Source organism: Monodon monoceros, unplaced genomic scaffold (assembly GCF_005190385.1).
Source record: "Monodon monoceros isolate NGI ecotype Baffin Bay Population unplaced genomic scaffold, NGI_Narwhal_1 Super_Scaffold_7, whole genome shotgun sequence".
In the NCBI taxonomy this organism is placed as follows: Eukaryota; Metazoa; Chordata; class Mammalia; order Artiodactyla; family Monodontidae; genus Monodon; species Monodon monoceros.
Window position 1 is genome coordinate 31,796,062 of NW_021703784.1, and position 21,845 is coordinate 31,817,906.

General features: G+C 35.6%; 1 protein-coding gene across 6 annotated transcripts in view; it reads right to left on the reverse strand.

Moving 5' to 3' along the window:
• ARHGAP42 (Rho GTPase activating protein 42) overlaps window positions 1-21,845 on the reverse strand; it is a 330,059-nt gene that overhangs the window by 110,793 nt on the left and 197,421 nt on the right. For all 6 annotated transcript variants that reach the window (XM_029209704.1, XM_029209702.1, XM_029209703.1 and 3 more), the window contains exons 6-8: window positions 12,506-12,616; window positions 3,025-3,129; window positions 916-1,045 (exon numbers count right to left, since the gene is read on the reverse strand). In XM_029209704.1, the coding sequence (XP_029065537.1) occupies window positions 916-1,045; window positions 3,025-3,129; window positions 12,506-12,616 (346 nt within the window). The remainder of the gene's footprint in view (window positions 1-915; window positions 1,046-3,024; window positions 3,130-12,505; window positions 12,617-21,845) is intronic.

Here is a 21,845-nt window from a genome sequence, read left to right on the forward strand (position 1 = left end):
TAACTATAATGTCTTCTAACCAAAACAACTACATTGATGTATTGTCTACGGACAGGGAGACTTGGAGCAGTGCTACTGCATGTAGTCTGTGAGTCCCAGTATGTGAGAAAAAGTACAGAAAGTGAGAATAAGCATTTCAAAACTTTCAGAGCAATTTGAGATTACTGCAAAATACAAGCACATAATTTTGTGTTTTACGAGGACACTGGTCCATGATGCACTGGAAATAAAAAACAACTGTTCCTTTAGCTCAAACAGTAAGAGAGTGCTTTAGGGCATTCTGGTTTGAAATAGAGAGTTAATTTAGTCACACTCATTCCACTTTATGACAAGAAAGGACCCTAGTTATACAAGTTTGAAGGGCTTTTTATTAATTTTTGTGAGGAAAAACTTTCTTAGTGTGAGGCAATTATAGTAGTGTTCTATTGGGTCTGATGCTTATTTCCTAACATCAGGAAGTAAAGAGTGCCAGTTTGACATTACATAATTGCCAATTTTACTCCTGAAAACTGTCAGAGCACAGAATTAAATGAAATAATGCTGCTGAAGGGGAAAACTATTACCAAAGTCACCAAGATGATTCATCTGATAAAGGCTTTGATTTTTAATTCTCCATGAAACTTTAAATTGAGATTAGATATCACAATTAAATTCTAAACCTGAACTCGTGTTACTATATCATCATGAAAAGTGTAAGTTCCAAGTTCAATAACATACCAACTTAGAGAATCTGATGGTGAAAAGGGGAAGAACTTCCACACTTAGGTGGCAGTGGTTGGCAGAGCAGACTAAGTAGGATAAAGCTGTCAGGAATTTCAGTCTTCCTACTTGAAGGAAAAGAAACTAACCAACTCACTTCTCACAGAAACAGAATGTTAATCATAAGAGACATTAACTTCTGTCTTTGCAACTCACGTTTCTCCTGGACATAAAGGTAGCCTTCCATCGTCCACTGGCTGGGTGGTCTGTAATCTTGACTGGCAGATTTCATCCTTTGCATCAACCGCTCTACCTCTTGTCGCGTACTTTCAAAATTATTCCTTGTCTTAAGTAAACAGAAACAACAATTTCCTTCATTGTTTTCTGTCAGTTTTGAGGAACCTCCAGCCTAAAGTTTCAAAACTGCAAATGGTGCAAAGGATAACCTCGATTCTTTCAGGACTGTTCACCATATCCACAACCCTCTCCGTTGAATCCTAGGCTCTAATTTTGAATTACTTTAGTGAAACTTTGCTGAATGACCTTCTGCATGTTTCTCTTTGAATCTCCGTGTGTGTGTGTGTGTGTGTGTGTGTGTGTGTGTGTGTTTCATCCAATTTCCCACTTAACATTACCTAGGGGACAACTTATAGTTTTACAAATACACAATACTAAATAGAGTTCTATATGCCATAATACCTAAGGTAAAAAGGAAGATACACAGGGACTCAATTTCTTTTGGGGGTTAAAATAAATCCACATACTTTTGATATATGTGGCACTTACCAAGAAAAAAGTTCATCACTTTTATTCCAAGCACTTTTCTGAAGACATATCACTTAGCTTGTTTTTCAGAAATCCTAATATAGTTATCAAGAAGTCAGTGCATAAATTAACTCATAAAAATGAACAGGTTTCCAAGTTCTAACTTCTTCTATTGTAAGAAATAGCTTATTCACATCATAGCATGTTTACTTAAGGGAAGACATAGAAAGCATAAGGCTTTTCTCTATGAAAATCAATTTTGTATTCAGGCCATATTATCTCAACAATATTCATTTGGAAAAATAAAAATCATCACCACCCAACTCTTAGATTTTGTTATGGCCCCTACTAAAAGATCTGAATCTCAAAGTAAGTTAATTTGCCGCTTTTCCCTTTTAAACATAAGGATCAGAATTTTTTCTAACACTTTACCCGTCTCCTGTTCTCAAATCCCAGGAATCTTACTGTAATTGCATTTAATATGGAAATAAATAATAAAATACTTTGGATTTTATAATTTTCCCTTTTAATATTTACTAAAAAAGCCCAAATGCATTCCATATTGAAAAACAATGGAATGAATTGAATGTGAAATCGATTCTGCTAGAAAATCTAGGTTAAATAAAAAGCTAAACTCGAAACACAGGTGGAATAAATCCAATCACATATTTCTCATGGGACACTCCAACTCCATATTTCTATTTGCTGAACATCTTCATAATGGCAAGAATCAGGTATGGAGTGAAAGGCAGGCTTTTTATAGAAAATTAAGTGAAACCTTCACAAATTATTTTAGCTATAGAGTACTAGACAGGGTTTCAGAAATAACTTTTAATTTATACAAAATCCTCAACAATTAAGATTTTGTTGTCATATTTGATAATGCAGAAATGGATTGGCTAACTTTTTTTTGAAGTGTAACTGGTGTTCAGCATACATAAGTCAGAATTTGTCTAACTATGCAATCAGATATTAAAAGGATTGATTGGAGAACTTTACAAAATAAACCCTGACAGAAATAGATAGGATGTGTGTAAATAATTCTCCCTGTAGCTTTAAAGCAGTTATTATGAATGCTTCAAACCCACATTTAAATTTATTTTTACAAAACACTAAATATCAGCTATGTAATAGTACAACTTCAGGGAGGAAAGGGACAGAGTGTGAAAGTCCACCTGTTCATTTCACAAATACAGAAATTCTGCCCTCTCAGGAAATACAACTTGCCTAAGGTCACCCAGTAAAATAATGAAAACACTAGATAAAGGCAAAAGCTTCCAATGTTTCTGCACCTCAGATATTTTTATTTTTATGAAATTTGCCAGTATATATTTTTCTAACTCTAAAGAGTTAATAAGATTTACTCTTTCCTGGCATACTTTCAACCAGCAATTATAAAAAAAATAGTAAATTTATTAAGTGGTTTTTCTAAATGAGTGAGCTTTTTTTGTACTTAGATAAGTTTTTAAAAGATTCCAAGGTTCAATTTGGTCATAACTCAGTTGCCCTGGGATCATCTTATTCACTAAGGAGAGGCAGTGAGAACAGGTATAGTCTTACATTCTGCAAGTTGAACTGCAGCTGTTGTTTATATGGTGCAAATTCCTGGGCGAGTTCATATCCCTCGTGGTAAAAAGTAAATAAACCCTGAAGGAATGACAAAAGCTGCAAAAATAAAGAGATACAAAAGAAACCATGAAAACGTGTTTTTTAAAAATGATGATCAAATATAATAAATTAGAGAAATTATATTTCATTCTAATCTCTCAAGCTAACAAATTTTGAATCTCCTTACCTAAGTAGGCACTAGAATTATGGATGTGAAACAGAAGACATGGAAGTTAAATTTTACTTTCTTTTTGGTAGATGTGATTTAATATTTAAGTCTTGTCATGGACAGGTGTCAAGTCAAGTACTCTAATCTTCCAATGCACTGACGAAATATCCAGTAGAGAATATTAATGGGGATAAAGACCAAAGGAACATAGAAGAGATTCTAACCAAAATAGGGAGGTCAAACATGTGCAGATGTGAGGAAGACTAAACCAGTAAATTAGAGAAAAAAGTACCCAAGGAAAGGAATAAGGATGGTCAGATGAAATTAACAAAAATATCACAAGGTGGCAGTACTGGTTTGGGTATTAAACAGACAACACTTAAGCAGCAGGAAGAACTCAAAACAGAGGGAAGAATTGAGCAAAAACATGGTGCTAGATACAGATCTTTCATGTAAGAGCTAGAGTAAAATCTCCTTTAGAAAAGCACAATTTCTATGATCCTAGCCTTCTAATCCCAAATTCAGATGCGCTTGTTTATGATGTTCTTATTTGTAAAGCAAGAGCAGCTCTCCATAGAGTTACAGGACACAGTTGTTTATGTGAAATGTTATAACTGAAAAATAATTTACTTAAATTTTTGCATTTAATTCACTGGGATTTTATTCCACAGACATGTCCACCAATTCAATCTCATCCACAACTTCTTCCTACAATAAAGTTAGAAAATATTTTTGAGAAGTGGCTAATGTTCTTCTAATTCAAATAGCATAATATGTCTGTAAACTATTATTTTAAATTAAGGAAGAAACACAATTTGAAACCATTTTTGTATGTGAATAACGTCCCGTCATTTCCTCTCTCTGGGGAAGAAGGAGGATTCAGCTAAGCATCAACTGGTATGTATGTGTGTTATGATTTCCAACAGTTAAATACTGATTCTACAATGACCTAATGCTCTTCTTCCTATAACAAGTCAACTTCTTACAAAATTATGTTCGTTTTGGAAAGCATATACTTTCAAATTGGTTTTAAGTTGTTATATTTTAAAGAATTTCCTTCACTTGTTCAACAGTTCCTGATAATGTGTCAAAATGTATTGTTTGCAAATTTTAGAACTATTTTACACTGTCAATTTTACATCAATAATTATTATCAAAACTAAAATTCAATAGCTTATCCTTTACTAAAAGTATGCTATATTTGTTAAATTACCCAATAATTTAAGATATATAGTTTGCACATACTGTGGCCCAATTAAAAAGAACTGTATCTTAAAATAGGATTAAAATTACCTTTAACTGAGGCTTGGATGTGTAGATTTAGAGATTTTCAGAGACAAAATAAGAAAATACTTTTGAAGTATTTAGGCCTTCTAAATATCTGAATAATAGTTTATGAAGTTGTTGGGAGGAGTATCATTTAATTTTTTAATGTCTATAATTAGCCCACAATTAAACTGTCTTATTAGGAACTGGATGCCATAAAAGAAAGATACTATTCTAATATCATGCTAAGTACAAAGAATCTAACTTATAAAGAAGATACTTTAAGAATATCTGCAGTAAATATTCCCATGAAACACCCAATTCCCTGAGATCCATCTCCTATTGGCAATTTCTGGTAAAATTCAGATTCATTTAGTAGCAAACAAATATGTTTTAATCTCACAATGCATGCTGAGCACCCACTAGGAACAGTACAATTCTTTGGGAGATACAGAAAAATTATATACAAAGAACCACCTATCTTTTACTTTTGTTCCACATCTACTTTGGAAGTAGCATCTGGGAAAGTTTAATAAAGACAGCATGTATGAAGTAACTGCCTCTAGATGGTAGCAAAGTTAAATGTTTCTTAGGTTTGAATATATACTCATTCATTTCATCCTCAATAAATTCCATGATGTTAAATTAAGGAAACTTAACAGGACAGTCTGACAATCTTTAAGAATTGCATCTCCCACGTGTCATTTTCTCTGTTCAATGTGGGTGGAGTGGTGGGAAAAAGACTACTGTCTCAGCTTACCTTAAAGTAAACTTAACTTTTAAATAACAATAACAATCACTACAAATTACTAGATAGACAGATTAGGTTTTAATATTAAGAAAGGCACTTTTATCATCAGGACAAACTCATATAGCATTTCATTATTCCCAAGGGCTTTAGAATCAAATGACTTCTCCACTCCAAAAACCTGACCAAATGTAAAAACTGATACTACCTTTATAGATAATCATTTCGCAAAACCCATTACAAGTCAGTAAGGGAACAGCTATTCATAATTTCCCAGCCCATTAATCACCAGGTTTCAAGCCTTAAGGGCTCACAGTTACCAGTGATACTGTGAATAGCAAAGTGAAAAAAGGTGTCAGGGTTTAGCATGGAAGTGAGGGGCAGACCTCCGAAGCAATTTGGAGTAATTCCAGTAATTCCAGATGACTGCTGTCTAAACTGAGCAGCACTGGGATAATCAACACAGTGTGATATGGAACAAGGACAGACATATAAATCAGTGGAGGAGAACTGAGAGTCTAGAAGTAAACCCATACATCTATGGTCAACTTATTTTCCACAAGGGTGCCAAGATCATACAGTGGGTAAAGAATAGTCTTTTCAACAAAGAATTCTTGGACCACTAGATAGCCACATGCAAAAGAATAGAGTTGGACACCTATGTCACACCACAGACAAAAACGAATTAAAACTGGGTGAATAGAATGGTATGTGTATTATTATACAACCCAATAAGGCTGTTTTTCTTAAAAAAATAAAGCAAACACTTATACACAGAGCACCACAATGTACTAAAAGAGATCAAAATCTTATACAGATGTTTACATTTGGCCACTGAAATCTCTAAGAAGATTGGAAAAGTAGGGCAAAGGCAAGGGATCAATTTTTGTCCTGTACAGGTGTCTGACCTGCAAGTTACTGCTGTAGTCTTTGCTATTCTTTACTTGGAGGAAACAGAAACATGTTAGAGGACAGCTTCAGAACGACTACAGAGTGCTTTAAGTCTAATGCATGGATGCTCAGAGGAGTTTATTGAATGGAAATGAAAAAGTATCAAAATCTAACCCAATAAATGAGAAAACCGAAGAAAAAAAGGAGAGTCAAGGATGGAAAGTGGTCAGTCAACTGTGGCTTAGGGAGACAACTTTTAAAAGAGGGTGATGAAAGAAGGATGGGAGAACAAATGAATGAATGAATAGATATGCACATAGATTCAATTAATTTAAAAAGCCAAAATTTTTTGAAGTCATGGCTATATACTGCCTCAGCAGTAAAGTCTCACTGGAGTTCCTGAAGGTAAGAATTTCTAAGATCTCAAGGGGATGGAATTCAGATGAAGTGGCAGTAGGGAGAGGTAAAATTCTGTGGTAAAGGAACAAAACCAAGGAAGAACAGAACAGTCAGCTTATCTTTTCAACTAAATGGGAATGAAGAAGGTAACGTGGCCATTGATGTGATTAAGCCCAGCAGAAGCTACGTTTAGAACAGGCCTTTACATGATGGATTTTTTTTTTTTTTGGTTGGTTTCTTTTTTTAAAATTTTTTTAATTTTTTAATTTATTTAAAAAAATTTATTGGAGTATAGTTGATTTACAATGTTATGCTAGTTTCAGGTATACAGCAAAGTGAATCAGTTATACATATACATATATCCACTCTTTTTTAGATTCTTTTCCCATATATGAAGTACAAGGGGATGAGTTAGCCAAACACATAGAATGCTTTTTTCTTACTTTCCCAAAATTCTATTCACTATCTAACTGCTATTATAAATTTCAGATGTTCAATGACAGTATCTAGAACTAAATCCAAAAACCAACACAGTTTTTATTTAAAAATATACGAGCTGAGGAGAGCTTTATTGTTTCATTTTTATAGAACAATTGCACTTAGGTTTTTCAGCAGGATACAAATGTAACCTTTAGTCCTACAGTGTTTTTCTTTTTTTTAAATGACATTATCTTATAGTCTCACTTTAATTTTCCCTAAATTAAATTTTCTACATTAAGGCTAACCAATCATATTGAAAAAGAACACAAAAGGTTTGACTTTCAAGACCTGAAAGTCTATATACTATCTGATAGTCTTTTTTTTAACTTAGCAAGTAGCTGGTGTTCAGTCTCAAAATTATTCAAACTTTTTTAGAGAACCCACAAAGCATTTTATAGTATACTTCATGATATAATAAGTTAAAAAACTAAAGCATATTAACTAAATTACCTGAAATTTTCTTCAGAAAATGATTTAAAATTAAATTCAGCAGAATAAGGGAAGAGGATCAAAAGCAGTGTGCTTTAGTTTATATTTAATAGTTTATTTTCATTTATCATATGAATTTTAAACATAATTCAAAAAGGCTAAAATGAAGGCTAAAAAATACTCTAAAGTGAAAATGTTATTATGGAATTTAGATGTATACTTTGAAGCATGTTAAAATTAAAAATGTGTTTTTGAAAAAGCTTTATCTGGCTTTGAAGCCACACTAATAAATGATTCATCAATACTGTTTTCATATCTAGTAATAACAGTCCATGTGAGAGCTCACACTAGCTGATACCTTGCTGATGTTAATAATGAACCAGGCAATTACTCTGTGCATCGGTTGAGACTCATCACAATCCTGGGAACTACATACAAATTTTTATCCCTGATTGACAGACAAAAACCTGAGGCACACAGACTTTGAAAAGCGTGCCAAATTAACACAGTTATTACGACTGAAGCCAAATTCCATCTTATTGTCACTCAGCCATTATACTTTTCTGTCTCTACATGGAAAGTGGCCAGTCACCTGTGGCCTGGGGAGACAACTTAAAACAGGATGATGAAAGAAGGATGAAAGAACAGGTGAATGAATGGACAGGTATGTGCCCTGACTCAAGTACCTTTACCAAAGTAAAGGTCAATCTCTTACTGTCTTTTTCTAATTTTAAGGAATCAAAGTAGCTTTACAATCCAATTTTCTAGGTTCATCCATTTTATTTGGTCAGAGCAAGTATTAAGAAGAACTAATTTTTGTAATCAAGTAGCCATTAAAGCAGTAGGTGGTACAAAACTGTAACTTCAGACTTGGGTTCTCGATTCCTGGTTCTCCCCCTCTTTAGGTTTGTGACCTCAGGCAACTAATAATCTTTCTGTGACTTAACTTCCTCATCTGGAAGGATAACAACCACTAATAATAAAGCCGTGGTGGGGTTCATGTGGGAGAACACAGAAAACATGGGACACATAGTAGTTGCTCACAAAACATTAGTCCCAACTAAGTATGCTCAAAGGCTATAATCAAAACATACACCAACTGCAGCTGAATGAACCATAAAGGAGTTGTCATAAAAAGATTCTTTTGGTTTTCTGAACCACAAACTTTCATGTCCCATAACAGACTTCTGAGACACTGGGGTTAAACTCTCTTAGGTAGGTTGTTCATGTTCAGCTACTTCTCAAGCTTTTTCTCCTAATCCCTCAAAATTCTCAGAAACTACAGGCAACTCTGAGAAGTAGGAGGATCTTACGGTCAAGAGTCAGGAGATGATGTTTCTCTCTTGCTGATGATCTCTTTTCCCCCATTACAGACCTGAACTCAAATATCTTTTTGGCAAATCTCAAAGGTTGCAGCTAGGGCGGCTGGACAGAAATATAATGTGAACCACAAATGCAAACCAATGTGAAATTTTTAACTTTCTGGTAGTCACAAGAAATTTAAACCAAGTGAAATTTAATATTTTGATACAATGTATTCAAAAGATTATCATTTCAACATGTAATCAATATAGAAGAGGTTTTAATGATATTTCACATGCTTTTTAAAAATTTTTTTGTACTAAAGCCTTTTCAATCTAGTATCTATTTCACACTTGGAGCACATCTTAATCTACAACTAGTCTCATTTCAAGGGTTTGATAGACATACACAAGTAGTTGCTACCATACTGGGTAGTACGGGTCTAAAATCATGAGTTAGCTACCATCACTTTCTAAATAAAATATGATAGATAAACAGAGGGGGAAAAAGGCCATTAAAATCATAAAGCTAATGGAGAACTGAGTTTAAAAAGCTGGTTTTCTGTATACTTCAAAAATAATTTATAAAAAATATATAAATGCCCCCTCTTTTTCCCTTGTATTAGACCTAGATTCTCCTTAGAATAATGACACTGTAGGAACATCTATTCCTAATATCATCTGAATATTCTGTAGAAGTTTTATTGTAAGTACAAATTGACCCTTAAACAATTTGGGAATTAAGGACGCCTACACACACACACACACACACACACACACACACACACACACACAACCTTTGCAACTCTGTATATAACTTTACAGTCCTGCCTTGGTATGTTCTGCATCTTCAGACTCAACCAACCAGCAGATTGGGTAGTACTGTGGTATTTACTGAAAAACATCCAAATATAAGTGGGATCCACAAAGCCAAACTCATGTTGTTCAAAGATCAACTATCGTAGGATCTTGACATTAATTGAAACAATGTAAAATTATCTCAAATGATCATCATAAAGTAATAATATTATTTAATGGGAATCACCAGGACTATTTATATTTTCTACTTGATATCATACAATCTGTATGAGATTAGTTGCATCCCTAAAGTATTTTGCTTTACTCTAATGCTTATTTGTTAAATAAATCGCAGGTAAACTGGCATAGACTGCTTCATTTCTGCAGTATAAAACTTTATGCAACAGGAATTGGATTTCTGCAGAAAAAACCCTGCAAAGATATTAAAGTATCCTCATGTTCTTTTATGTTTATAGCTCCTCCGGGCTTTGTTTTTGAAATTTTGAAAGCTTTTTTCCTGCAAATTGATTTGTAAATGTATAACCTAAAGAGCAACATGCCCATGTTCTATCGCTCCCGTTTCTATTCTTCTCAACATTGGGGTGGAAATTAAGTAAAACCCCGTGGATGAGACTTTGCGGCTGGAAATGAGAAGGAGACTAAACTGACAGTACTATTTGGTTTGGCCAGACATTCTAATAGGAAAAATCCAGCAGCCAGGAAAATATTTTGGAAGAAGGACAAATTTAACATTGACCTTGATTGTGGTGTCACCAGAAAGGCATGCGTTACAGAAGACTTATCATCAGACCGTCCCAGTTCGGGATACAGTAGAGGGAGAGAAGAAAACACATTTCAATTGAAGGACAATTTCCATTTCTCTTCCTATATTATCACAGGAATTCATAAATTCTTATCATTCCTTCTGTGACCTATGAGCAAACAATTTTACAACCTTTTCTTTATATACCTGGTGTCATCTTACAGAATGGTCTAGTTCACTGTTCCCAGACAGGATGGGCTATAAAAGAGGCTCAGATGGGGAAATAGGCTACCTGCATAGCTCTCCAGAGAGAGCGAGGCACTACAGATGTAAAAGGATAATTCCAGGTGTGAGGAAGAACCGCAGAGAAGATGAGCACAGAATCTGAAGGGAATGGGAACAGGTAATGAAGGAGTATGAAGGAAAATCATCAGAATTAATGGGGGCATTCTAACAAAGAGCTAAAATTCAGAAATTCCAAGAGGCAGGCCATAAGGAGGAAGTTTACCAGCAAGGAGAGAGGCTTCAAAAACCATGATAGACTTCAGAGGCAGAACTTATTAATCCATGAGAAGGGGAGTAGGAATTTTAAGCATTAGTCATCTTCATTGACTAGGGCTTATTAGGCTGACCAGTTGTCCATGAACCCCAGATGAGTTTCGGAGAGCCCCCCCCCCAAATTTTTAATCAGGTCCTCAAAGCATCTGCTAAATAAGAGGTTATCAATTCACCCTAAGGGGTTTCAGGACTTAGCTCTTTGGCAAACAGAACTTGGAGTCAAGGCTGTCATCCCAAACAGAGGGTTAAAGTTAAATCCCTGAGCCTGTGGTGTGGCCTCTGGTTCCTTAAATCCTTCTAGCTAGAGGGCTCGCCTTAGAAACTTGCCAAGTGTCCAGCAGAAAGTCAGGTGGCTACGGCTGAAGGGAGAGGAGTGAAGCAGAGGGGCTGGGAGCCAGGCAGGGGCTGACGACTCTTCCCAGACTCTGCCTTGTCTCAGTTTCTCATCATCTTTAGGGAATCACTGATGGGCTTTCATCAGGAAATAAAATTTTCAAATATATTTTTAAATGGATCTTCCCTTCTCCATGTCACCTCCACTAAAATAGGAATAGGGTATTTTATTTCCCATTATAAATAGATTTTTTATAAACTGACCTAGGAAGAAAAGTATGGCTTAAATTATATATTTGATTGCTTACATATTTTATGATTGCTACTCCATCATCACATTGGAACTGAGCACTATCTTGGCTATAGAACTCACCCTTATTCATCATAGACGATACCTCATGAAGATGCCTACTCAGGCAATATTGGAACATATTAGGGTATTACTTGGGAAAAAAATGCTAAGAAAATGAAGCAAGCTTATAAAGACCAGCCACCTGTTCTTTTTCTATAATGCAGTTTACATTAGGGAATCCATTACTTTTTACACTGACTTAGGAAAATAAATGACTTCACTGGAAAGTCAGGCAGGTCCCAGCCTTGCAAGGAAGCAGGGTGGAACAAAGGAAGAAATACAGCCTTACCTATTCTCCCTTCAACTAAAGGTTTGGTAAATGGGTCACTTTAGTGGTGAGGTATATTCCCTTAGGTATATGTAATATACACACCTTAATTTTTAATTTTAGGTTTCTTAAATCAATAGGCTATTCTTAGAGCAGTTTTAGGTTTATAGAAAAACTGAGCAGAAATTATAGAATTCATAATATGTATAAAATAGATAACTAATAAAAGCCTGCTGTATAAAAAATAAATAAATAAAATAAAATTTAAAAATTCAAAAAAAAAGAAATTATAGAGTTCACATACACACCCTTGGCCCCTACCCACACAGAGTTCCAATTATTAACATCTTGCGTCAGTGTGGTACATTGGTTACAAGTGATAACCCAATATTGACATATTATTATTAAAGTTCATAGTTTACATTACAGTTTACTCTTGGTATTGTACGTGTTATGAGTTTTGAAAAATGTATAATGAATAACATGTATCCACCATTACAGTGTCCTATAGATTAGTTTCATTGCCCTAAAGTGCTCTGTGCTCTACCTACTCACCCTCCCCCACTCCTCTCTCTCCTTTTATATTTAAGAAAAACGTAATTTTCAACAGAAAAAAAATGCAAATTTTGTTTTAGAGATGTACTGTACCTACTATTTTATAGGGAAAATAAATCTTACCGGTTCGACAAATTCAAACTTCTTTTTTTCTTGAACCTCTTGAATTTTAAAGACATACTCTAGTGATGCCTCATAGAAGTTTTGATGCTCTCGGTCAATCTGTGTATCTGCCTAAAAAGCACAAAAAAGGCAAATCATGACGCAGGGAGCAATTACTGAAGGTTCTCTGTTAGAGAGGAACTCAAATCCTGTTTTACTCTAAAATCATTAAAAAAAAATTAAGTCCTTCAAAAAGTTTGAATATAGCAATTATTATGTCTTGGGAATACAGAGGCTAGGAAAACACAGTCATTGCCCTCAAGAGCTTATAGTGTTTCAAATGGGAAGAAAAATGCACATACACACACACACAGAGCAAGCACACAACATTCATTAAAAAATTATTATAAAAGGGGTATGTAAAAATATATGGAAATCTATGGGAATCACAAGAAAGAGACAAATTCTGGGAGAAAATGGTGGTGTTCTGAGTTGAATCTTAAGGTAAATAACTGGCTGTGAAGAGTCATAGATAAAAACGAGGTCACTCCCATGAAAAAGTAAAAAGGCATGAAAGAGTCTGACAGAGTTTGCCTTCAGAGTAAGTAAGTGGAAGGAAGGAGGGAGAAGCAAGGCTGGAATCACACTATAAAAGATCATGAAAACTGCATAATGTTTGGATTTAATTGAGGAAAAATCATCTGAGATTATTTTTGTGTATGGTGTTAGGGAGTGTTCTAATTTCATTCTTTTACATGTAACTGTCCAGTTTTCCCAGCACCACTTATTGAAGAGGCTGTCTTTTCTCCACTGTATATTCTTGCCTCCTTTATCAAAAATAAGGTGACTATATGTGTGTGGGTTTATCTCTGGGCTTTCTATCCTGTTCCATTGATCTATATTTCTGTTTTTGTTCCAGTCCCACACTGTCTTGATGACTGTAGCTTTGTAGTATAGTCTGAAGTCTGGGAACCTGATTCCTCCAGCTCCATTTTCTTTCTCAAGATTGCTTTGGCTATTTGGGGTCTTTTGTGTTTCCATACAGATTGTGAAATTTTTTGTTCTAGTTCTGTGAAAAATGCCATTGGTAGTTTGATAGGGATTGCATTGAATCTGTAGATTGCTTTGAGTAGTATACACCACCAAATGTAAAACAGATAGCTATTGGGAAGCAGCCACATAGCACAGGGAGATCAGCTTGGTGCTTTGTGACCACCTAGATGGGTGGGACAGGGAGGATGGGAGGCAGATGCAAGAGGGAGGAGATATAGGGATATATGTATACGTATAGCTGATTCACTGTGTTATAAAGCAGAAACTAACATACCATTGTAAAGCAATTATACTCCAATAAAGATGTTAAAAAAATCATCAGAATATTAAACAGCAGAGGCACATATTAGGTAAACTCTTACAGAGATAATACTGGTAACAGAGCCCCCAAATGCAAAGCTTCCAAGCAATGAATCATGCCCCATCAATACCATGCACATTCTCTTTCCACTTCTATGCCCACCATCATCCTTGGATGCTGTCTTTAAAACTGACTTTGGTTGAGTAGGGAGGCATGATTTTACTTTCGTTGCCCAGCTACACACTCCTCACTGCCAGCTGAGATCACTAAAAGCAGATGAAAAGAATGGCCTCTCTGGAATACCAAGTATCTGCCAACAACAATTTGGGAATAGGACATTGTTTTGTAGCCATTTTACAATGATAATTTAACAAACAAAAGCTTAAAGAAAGATAAAATTAGGTTTGCTGGCTTAGCATAGCATCTTAAAACTTCATTTGAAAGAAAGACTTTTAAAAATAATTATATATACTTACTACTTGCTATGCAATTATTTATATAATTTAAAATGGCCCAATATTATAAGCAACTCAGTAGGCATTTTTAAACTTGAGAATTTCAAGTTTATAAACTAATATATGAGAAGAACACATAAATCAGGTAAGAAATTTGGACCAGAAGCTTCTCAGCACCCAAAGTCATTATTCCACACAAATCATATATATTTTCTTTTTACCATTGCTTAGAGGAACACACTATGTATAGAACAAACGGTAAGGGGGTACAGGTGGTGGTATGCTAATAAATGTTTAACAGTTGGCTCTCTTGTGGGTGGGGGAGGGTGTCTGATTTGCAGTATTTGCTGTTTCCTGTGGTAAAATATTCCCAAAATAGCCAGTTCCAAATCACAAACACAACATCACTGAACGAATGATGAGAAGGAGATGAAAAAATCAGCTCTCCAAGAGGAAGCTTCAGTACACCACTGGGTGTAAAGGATGCAAGAATAATTTCAGTCTCAGAGATAATAGTCTATTCCACAAGTTATTTCTGAAGCTTTCATTTACTTTAAAAGACAGTCTTTGTGTCAACTAGCACACAGTAACAAACTAGAATGTTGAGACATCTTAGAGCCTAAAATGAATATTTCTGGTCAACAAAACTGTGCAGAAAAAGTTAGCAGAGCAGGCATGAATACTATCCACTGAAAGGCCTGCTTACAAGGTTGGCCCTTGGCTGGTATATGGGAATGTGGATTTTGGGAGGGTTCCCACCAGCCTAACTGATAAGAGTAGTTCACTATGCTGAAACTGTGCAAACAGTATGGTTTATTTTGAACACCTGCTTTCTTTCTGGGAGTCCGGAATTTGGGTGCATGATGGGCAGAGGGTGCCTATACGACAAGCCCCCAAAACAAACCATGGGCACTCAGTCTATGAGTTTCTAGTAGACCACATTTCACACATGTTGTCACAACTCATTGCTGGGGGAATTAAGTCCTATGTGTCTCCACTGGGAGAGGATTCTTGGAATTTTGTGCCTGGTTTCCCCTAGACTTCAACAACTAAATTCAATATACTGAATCTGCTTTGAAAGGTCATCTAGAATGCACAGTGCTAATAGAATACAATAGCTTAATTCTTTTCTTCAGTACAAGATTTAGAAAGACATTCTTTTTACCTCAGACGAATTCCTTTAGTACTCAAGCTCATAGTGTGTAGCAGACACTTACTTACATACCCACTAGCAACTGTCATGTATTTTGTACTGGAGAGGTAGAATAACTATGTAATTTATTGTCTAAACTTTTAAAACTGAAAAGGAGTAGTAATTATTCCAGAACAACAGGTATAAGCTGTTATTTATGTGGCAAAGTCATCCTAGTAAGAAACCAAGTTAATTACATAAGAAAACCACATAGTTCTTTCTGCAGGTACCTAACTTCTTCCCTAACCACAATAAGCTGTCTCAATTCAAAATAGAGGAAAAAGGCTCAGGTGATATTTGTTGAATCGTTCCCAGAGGAGAAAGGATTTAAGCTGGATGCTGAAGAATGGCAAGGTTAGAGTACATGGAGATAAAAGAAGAGTTTCGGTGAGGGAATAAAGTCAGGAGAAGTTATGTTTCGGTAGATAGATTGAAAGTGTTGGTTTGAAACAGTCAGAAATGAGAATTGAGGCAAAATAGGGAGAATGACATGTCATCCTATAAACCATGCAAAAGCTTGAGGAGGGTGTGGACAAGATCAGAGGTGAACTTCAAGAAGATTAAAGTGAGGACACAGTAGAATGTGTTGATTCAATGGTAAAGCTGGGTGCATGTGAGTATAAGGAGAGCTCTTATTTGATGAGGGTAAAGGTGTTTGGTATATCCTAGAACGAGAAGTTGAAGGATGTGGGTGTGAGAAGGGGGAAAAAAAAAGTCAAAGATAATTTTGACACAAGAAATAATACCAGCATTAACAGAATTAAAGAAGTGAGAAGCAAATTTGAGAAAATGTGTGAGATTTCACATGTGTCACTAAGGTGTTGTAGTCGGAAGTCCTGGTAATCAGTCAGTGGACAGTGCAAAGGTGGTCAGGTATGATGGTGGGAGATACTTGCCGAGATGTTACAGACAATGGAAGGAGCAGAGCTAGTAGGGACACAAACTGAAGGATAAGAATAGAGCTATGAGGTAGAACCTGAGGGATTCCCTTCATTCAGGAGGTGGGAAGAAGAGGAACCTTTTGAAAGTGTATTTAGTGATAGATGGAAACCCAAACTCTGGGTTCCTAAAAGGAATCCCTTTACTTTTTTCCTAACTATAAAAGTAATACATATTCATTACTATAAGTTTATTCATTGTTCATTAATATAACAGGAAAATGTAAAGAAAACAAAAATTGCAGCCCCACTATCAATATTTTGATGTGTAACATGCACACAAACACAAACTTACTTTAAAAAACCTGAATAATAGTGTATATTCTGGTTTAAATCCTGTGTTTTTTTTTTTTTTTTTCATCTTAGGCCAAAAAATATTTCCAAATGTCTTTAAATGATTTTCCAAATAAAACTTTTCACAGCCATATCAATTCCATTTTTGGCCAAGCTATATTTGTATATTTATCCCAATCACTCTTTTGTGCCATTTCAGATGTTTCTAAAATTTGCATTGTGAATAACTCTTGGATCAACATATTTACACAATTTATTTTTATGATCATTTCTTTAGGGTAAATTTCTATCAATAAAATCACTTCAACTGTCTTGTACATATAACATTGATTGAAATATGATGTCAAATTTACCTCAAAAGTTATTGAGTGATTTCATACTCCCACCAGAAAAGCAAATGTATGCTCAGTTTCCCATACCTTCACTAACAATGGATATTATATTTTAAGAAAATAAAATAACATGCTGCTACTATTATTCAATTGCACTTTTTAATACATGTGACATTGAAACTTACAATATTCATTATGGTTTATATTTCTTCTTTGATGAAGTGCCCTTCCATATTCTTACCCCATTTTTTCCACTAAAGTCTTTATCTTTTTCACACTGATTTGCAAACACATCTTATATATAAAAGATGGTTATCCTGTGTCAAATATTATATAAATTTCCTAACACTTTGCCTTTTAATTTGATTGAATTTTTTTTTTGAAATAGATTACTTTCATGCATTCTGGTCTTTCTACATTTCCTTTATGATCTCTTCCTCTTATTTTTTGCTTAGAAAGAAATTATCCATTCACATATCAAATATTAGCTTCTTTTCATCTACTGTAAAGCCCATAATTTTGACGAGTCTGTTTCCAATTCTGTTTACTCCAGTGGTCCATCTAGCTGATGGCCTTGGAGATTTACCAACACAAGCTGACCCCTAATTCAGTCCTGGTAATGGGCAGTCACTTATTTTCCATGAGCAAAATGAACAAAGAGTCAGCTGTGCCAGTGAGAAAGCACAGAGGGGTCTTTCTGAGAACTTAATAGGCTTGGTGCTGACAGAAGGACCAGAGCTGCTCTGGAAGGGAACAGATGACTTTTAATGCCATATTACAGAATTAAATACGTGTGTGGCAGCATCACCCTATAACTGGTTTGACTCCTGGAAGGATAGAGGAATAAATAAAAAGCAAGCTACGTTTTTCCTTGACTACATTATATGCTCTGAGGAGTTTCTCTGCACAATATCTGTGTTGTATTCTATTGCAGGCTGTGCCTCCTGGAAAAAAAGTGTGTGTGTGTGTGTGTGTGTGTGTGTGTGTGTGTGTGTGTATAGTGGGGCAAGTGGAGGATGTTACTAACCGTGTTATGTTTTTCTAGCATCCAACTAAATACAAAACCAGAATGAATATTCTATCATAGCTCAAGGGATTGAGGGCAACTAACAAGTATTAAATATTGAGCTAGGTTGTCAGGGAAAATTAAAGCATAAACTCTAGAGGACTTGAAAGTTATGATAAAGTTAACATTTTCTTGATGGTTTAAGCAATGTCTTATCTAAGGGTGGCCTCGCATAGTTACCAAGAACCTGATAACCCTTTAGAGACTCTAAAAACTACCCTTGATTTTGAGGCAGTTGATTTTTTTAAAATTAATTTTTATTGGAGTATAGTTGCTTTACAATGTGGTGTTAGCTTCTACTGCACAGCCAAGTGTATCAGCCATACATACACATATATCCTCTCTCTTTTGGATTTTCCTCCCATTTAGGTCACCACGGTGCACTAAGTAGAGTTCCCTGTGCCATACAGTATGTTCCCCTCAGTTGTCTATTTTATATATAGTATCAATAGTGCATATGTGTCAATCCCAAACTCCCAATTCCTCCCACCCCACCCTTTTCTCCCTTGGAATCCATACATTTTTTCTCTACGTCTGTGTCTCCATTTCTGCTTCCCAAATAAGGTCATCTATGCCATTTTTCTAGATTCCACAGACATGCGTTAATATATGATATTTGTTTTTCTCTTTCTGACTTACTTCACTCTGAATGACACTCTCTAGGTCCATCCACATCTCTACAAATGACCCAATTTTGTTCCTTTTTATGGCTGAGTAATATTCCATTGTATATATGTACCACAACTTCTTTATCCATTCCTCTGTTGATGGACATTTAGGTGGCTTCCATGTCCTGGCTATTGTAAATAGTGCTGCTATGAACACTGGGGTGCATGTGTCTTTTTGAATTATGGTTTTCTCTGGGTATATGCCCAGTAGCTGGGTCATAAGGTAGTTCTATTTTTAGTTTTTTAAGGAACATCCATACTGTTTTCCATAGTGGCTGTATCAATTTACATTCCCACCAAGAGTGCAAGAGGGTTCCCTTTTCTCCACACCCTCTCCAGCATTTACTGTTTGTAGATTTTTTGATGATGGCCATTCTTACTGGTGTGAGGTGATACCTCATTGTAGTTTTGATTTGCATTTCGGTAATCATTAGTGATGTCGAGCATCTTTTCATGTGCCTCTTGGCCAGCTGTTTGTCTTCTTTGGAGGAATGTCTATTTAGGTCTTCCACCCGTTTTCTGATTGGGTTTTTTGTTTTTTTGATATTGAGTTGCATGAGCTGTTTGTATATTTTGGAGATTAATTTTTTTTTAACATCTTCATTGGACTATAACTGCTTTACAATGTTGTGTTAGTTTCTGCTTTATAACAAAGTGAATCAGCTCTACATATACATATATCCCCATATCTCCTCCCTCTTGCGCCTCCCTCCCACCCCCCCATCCCACCCCTTTAGGTGGTCACAAAGCACAAAGCTGAGCTCCCTGTGCTATGTGGCTGATCCCCACTAGCTATCTATTTTACATTTGGTAGTGTATATATGTCAATGCTACTCTCTCACTTTGTCCCAGCTTACCCTTCCCCATCCCCCTCTCCTCAAGTCCATTCTCTACATCTGCATCTTTATTCCTGCCCTGCCCCTAGGTTTTTCAGAACCTTTTTTTTTTTTTTTAGATTCCATATATTGTGTTAGCATACAGTATTTGTTTTTCTCTTTCTGACTTACTTCACTCTGTATGACAGACTCTAGGTCCATCCACCTCACTACAAATAACTCCATTTCGTTTCATTTTATGGCTGAGTAATATTCCATTGTATATACCTGCCACATCTTCTTTATCCATTCATCTGTCAATGGACACTTAGGTTGCTTCCATGTCCTGGCTATTGTAAATAGACCTGCAGTGAACATTGTGGTACATGACTCTTTGAATTATGGTTTTCTCAAGGTATCCGCCCAGTAGTGGGATTGCTGGGTCGTATGGTAGTTCTATTTTTAGTCTTTTAAGGAACCTCCATACTGTTCTCCATAGTGGCTGTATCAATTTACATTCCCACCAACAGTGCAAGAAGGTTCCCGTTCCTCCACACCCTCTCCAGCATTAATTGTTTATAGATTTTTTGATGATGGCCATTCTGACTGGTGTGAGGTGATACCTCATTGTAGTTTTGATTTGCACTTCTCTAATGATTAATGATGTTGAGCATTTTTTCATGTGTTTGTTGGCAATCTGTGTATCTTCTTTGGAGAAATGTCTAGGTCTTCTACCCATTTTTGGATTGGGTTGTTTGTTTTTTTGATATTGAGTTGCATGAGCTGCTTGTACATTTTGGAAATTAATCTTCTGTGAGTTGTTTCATTTGCAAATATTTTCTCCCATTCTGAGGGTTGTCTCTTCATCTTGTTTATGGTTTCCTTTGCTGTGCAAAAGCTTTGAAGTTTCATTAGGTCCCATTTGTTTATTTTTGTTTTTATTTTCATTACTCTAGGAGGTGGGTCAAAAAAGATCTTGCTGTGATTTATGTCCAAGAGTGTTCTGAGACAGTCGATTTTTAAAATGGTACTTGGTCATGGCCTTTGGTACATGATGGTGACAGTTAGGGGAGCCCTTTCTACTTCATCTACATACCGCATTCTCTCTTAGGTTTATTCTAATGCAATGTTTAAAGAGATATGTGAGCATTTAAGAAGTTTGGAATATGTGAACATAATATTAAATAACAACATAGTACTTCATAAGATTAAATATGTCCATGAAAATTAAAAATATAATTTTCCTTAATAACAGATTTTTCTCTATTTCACTTTAGCCCCAAAACCTTTCCATAGGCCCACAGCTGTATATTAAATTGTCCTATTTTAACAGCAGGTGTTAATAACAAGATATTCATTATAATGAACACATATTTAAATAACAAAACTCCCCAACATTAAACATTTTTAAGTGAAGAAATTCAATTCCCTGTAGGGGAACATAAGAGTATAGAAAAAAGGAATCAGAAGCAACCCTCCCATGCCTTTTGGACTACTGTTCCACTGCATTTGAACTCTAACTCGTCAAGCATGCTTTATGGCTGAATATGGAGGTCAGGGAAAGAAGCATAGGAAGAAGGAGGTCAGAGGACCAGACTGAACTTGAAAAACGGTTCAGGCAGGGAGGTGGCTTTGCTAGAGGATCAGGAGGAGGCATTTGAAAGAGGTTCCCCACCACAGTCCCTAGAAGTACAGAGAGGAGAGGAAGAAGAGATGAAAGGAGGCTCAGCACAGTACAAGATTCCCTATTCAGGGCTAGAGAGCAGTGGTGAGCTGTAGGGGGACTAGCTCAACAACTCCTAGCACAGCTCTGAGACACACCACTGTACACTGGGGGAATGATGGATGGTGTGTCAAGATTTAGTTGCTGCCAAGATGAAAGACAAGAGAACCTTTTTAAAAAAAAAACATATCCCATCACTATTCCTCAGTAAAAGGACTATTTGATTTGACTAATTATAGTTGAAACACTACCAATGAGAAGAAATTTTCAGAAAAAAGGAAGAAGTGGATTCCTTATATGCATACACTGTACATGTTAGTATATGCATATAAGGAATGTTGACTGTTGACTTGTTCTTTCAGAAAATTGACATAAAATAATGGAGATTTTAAAACATATAGTTGTATATGTATCTTTTTTCCCCTTAATGCTGACGCAACACCTTAAAAACAGGTATTTTTAACTTAATATAAATGTTATAACATGAATTTGGTAGGTCCTGCTATTTAAAATATGCCCAACAA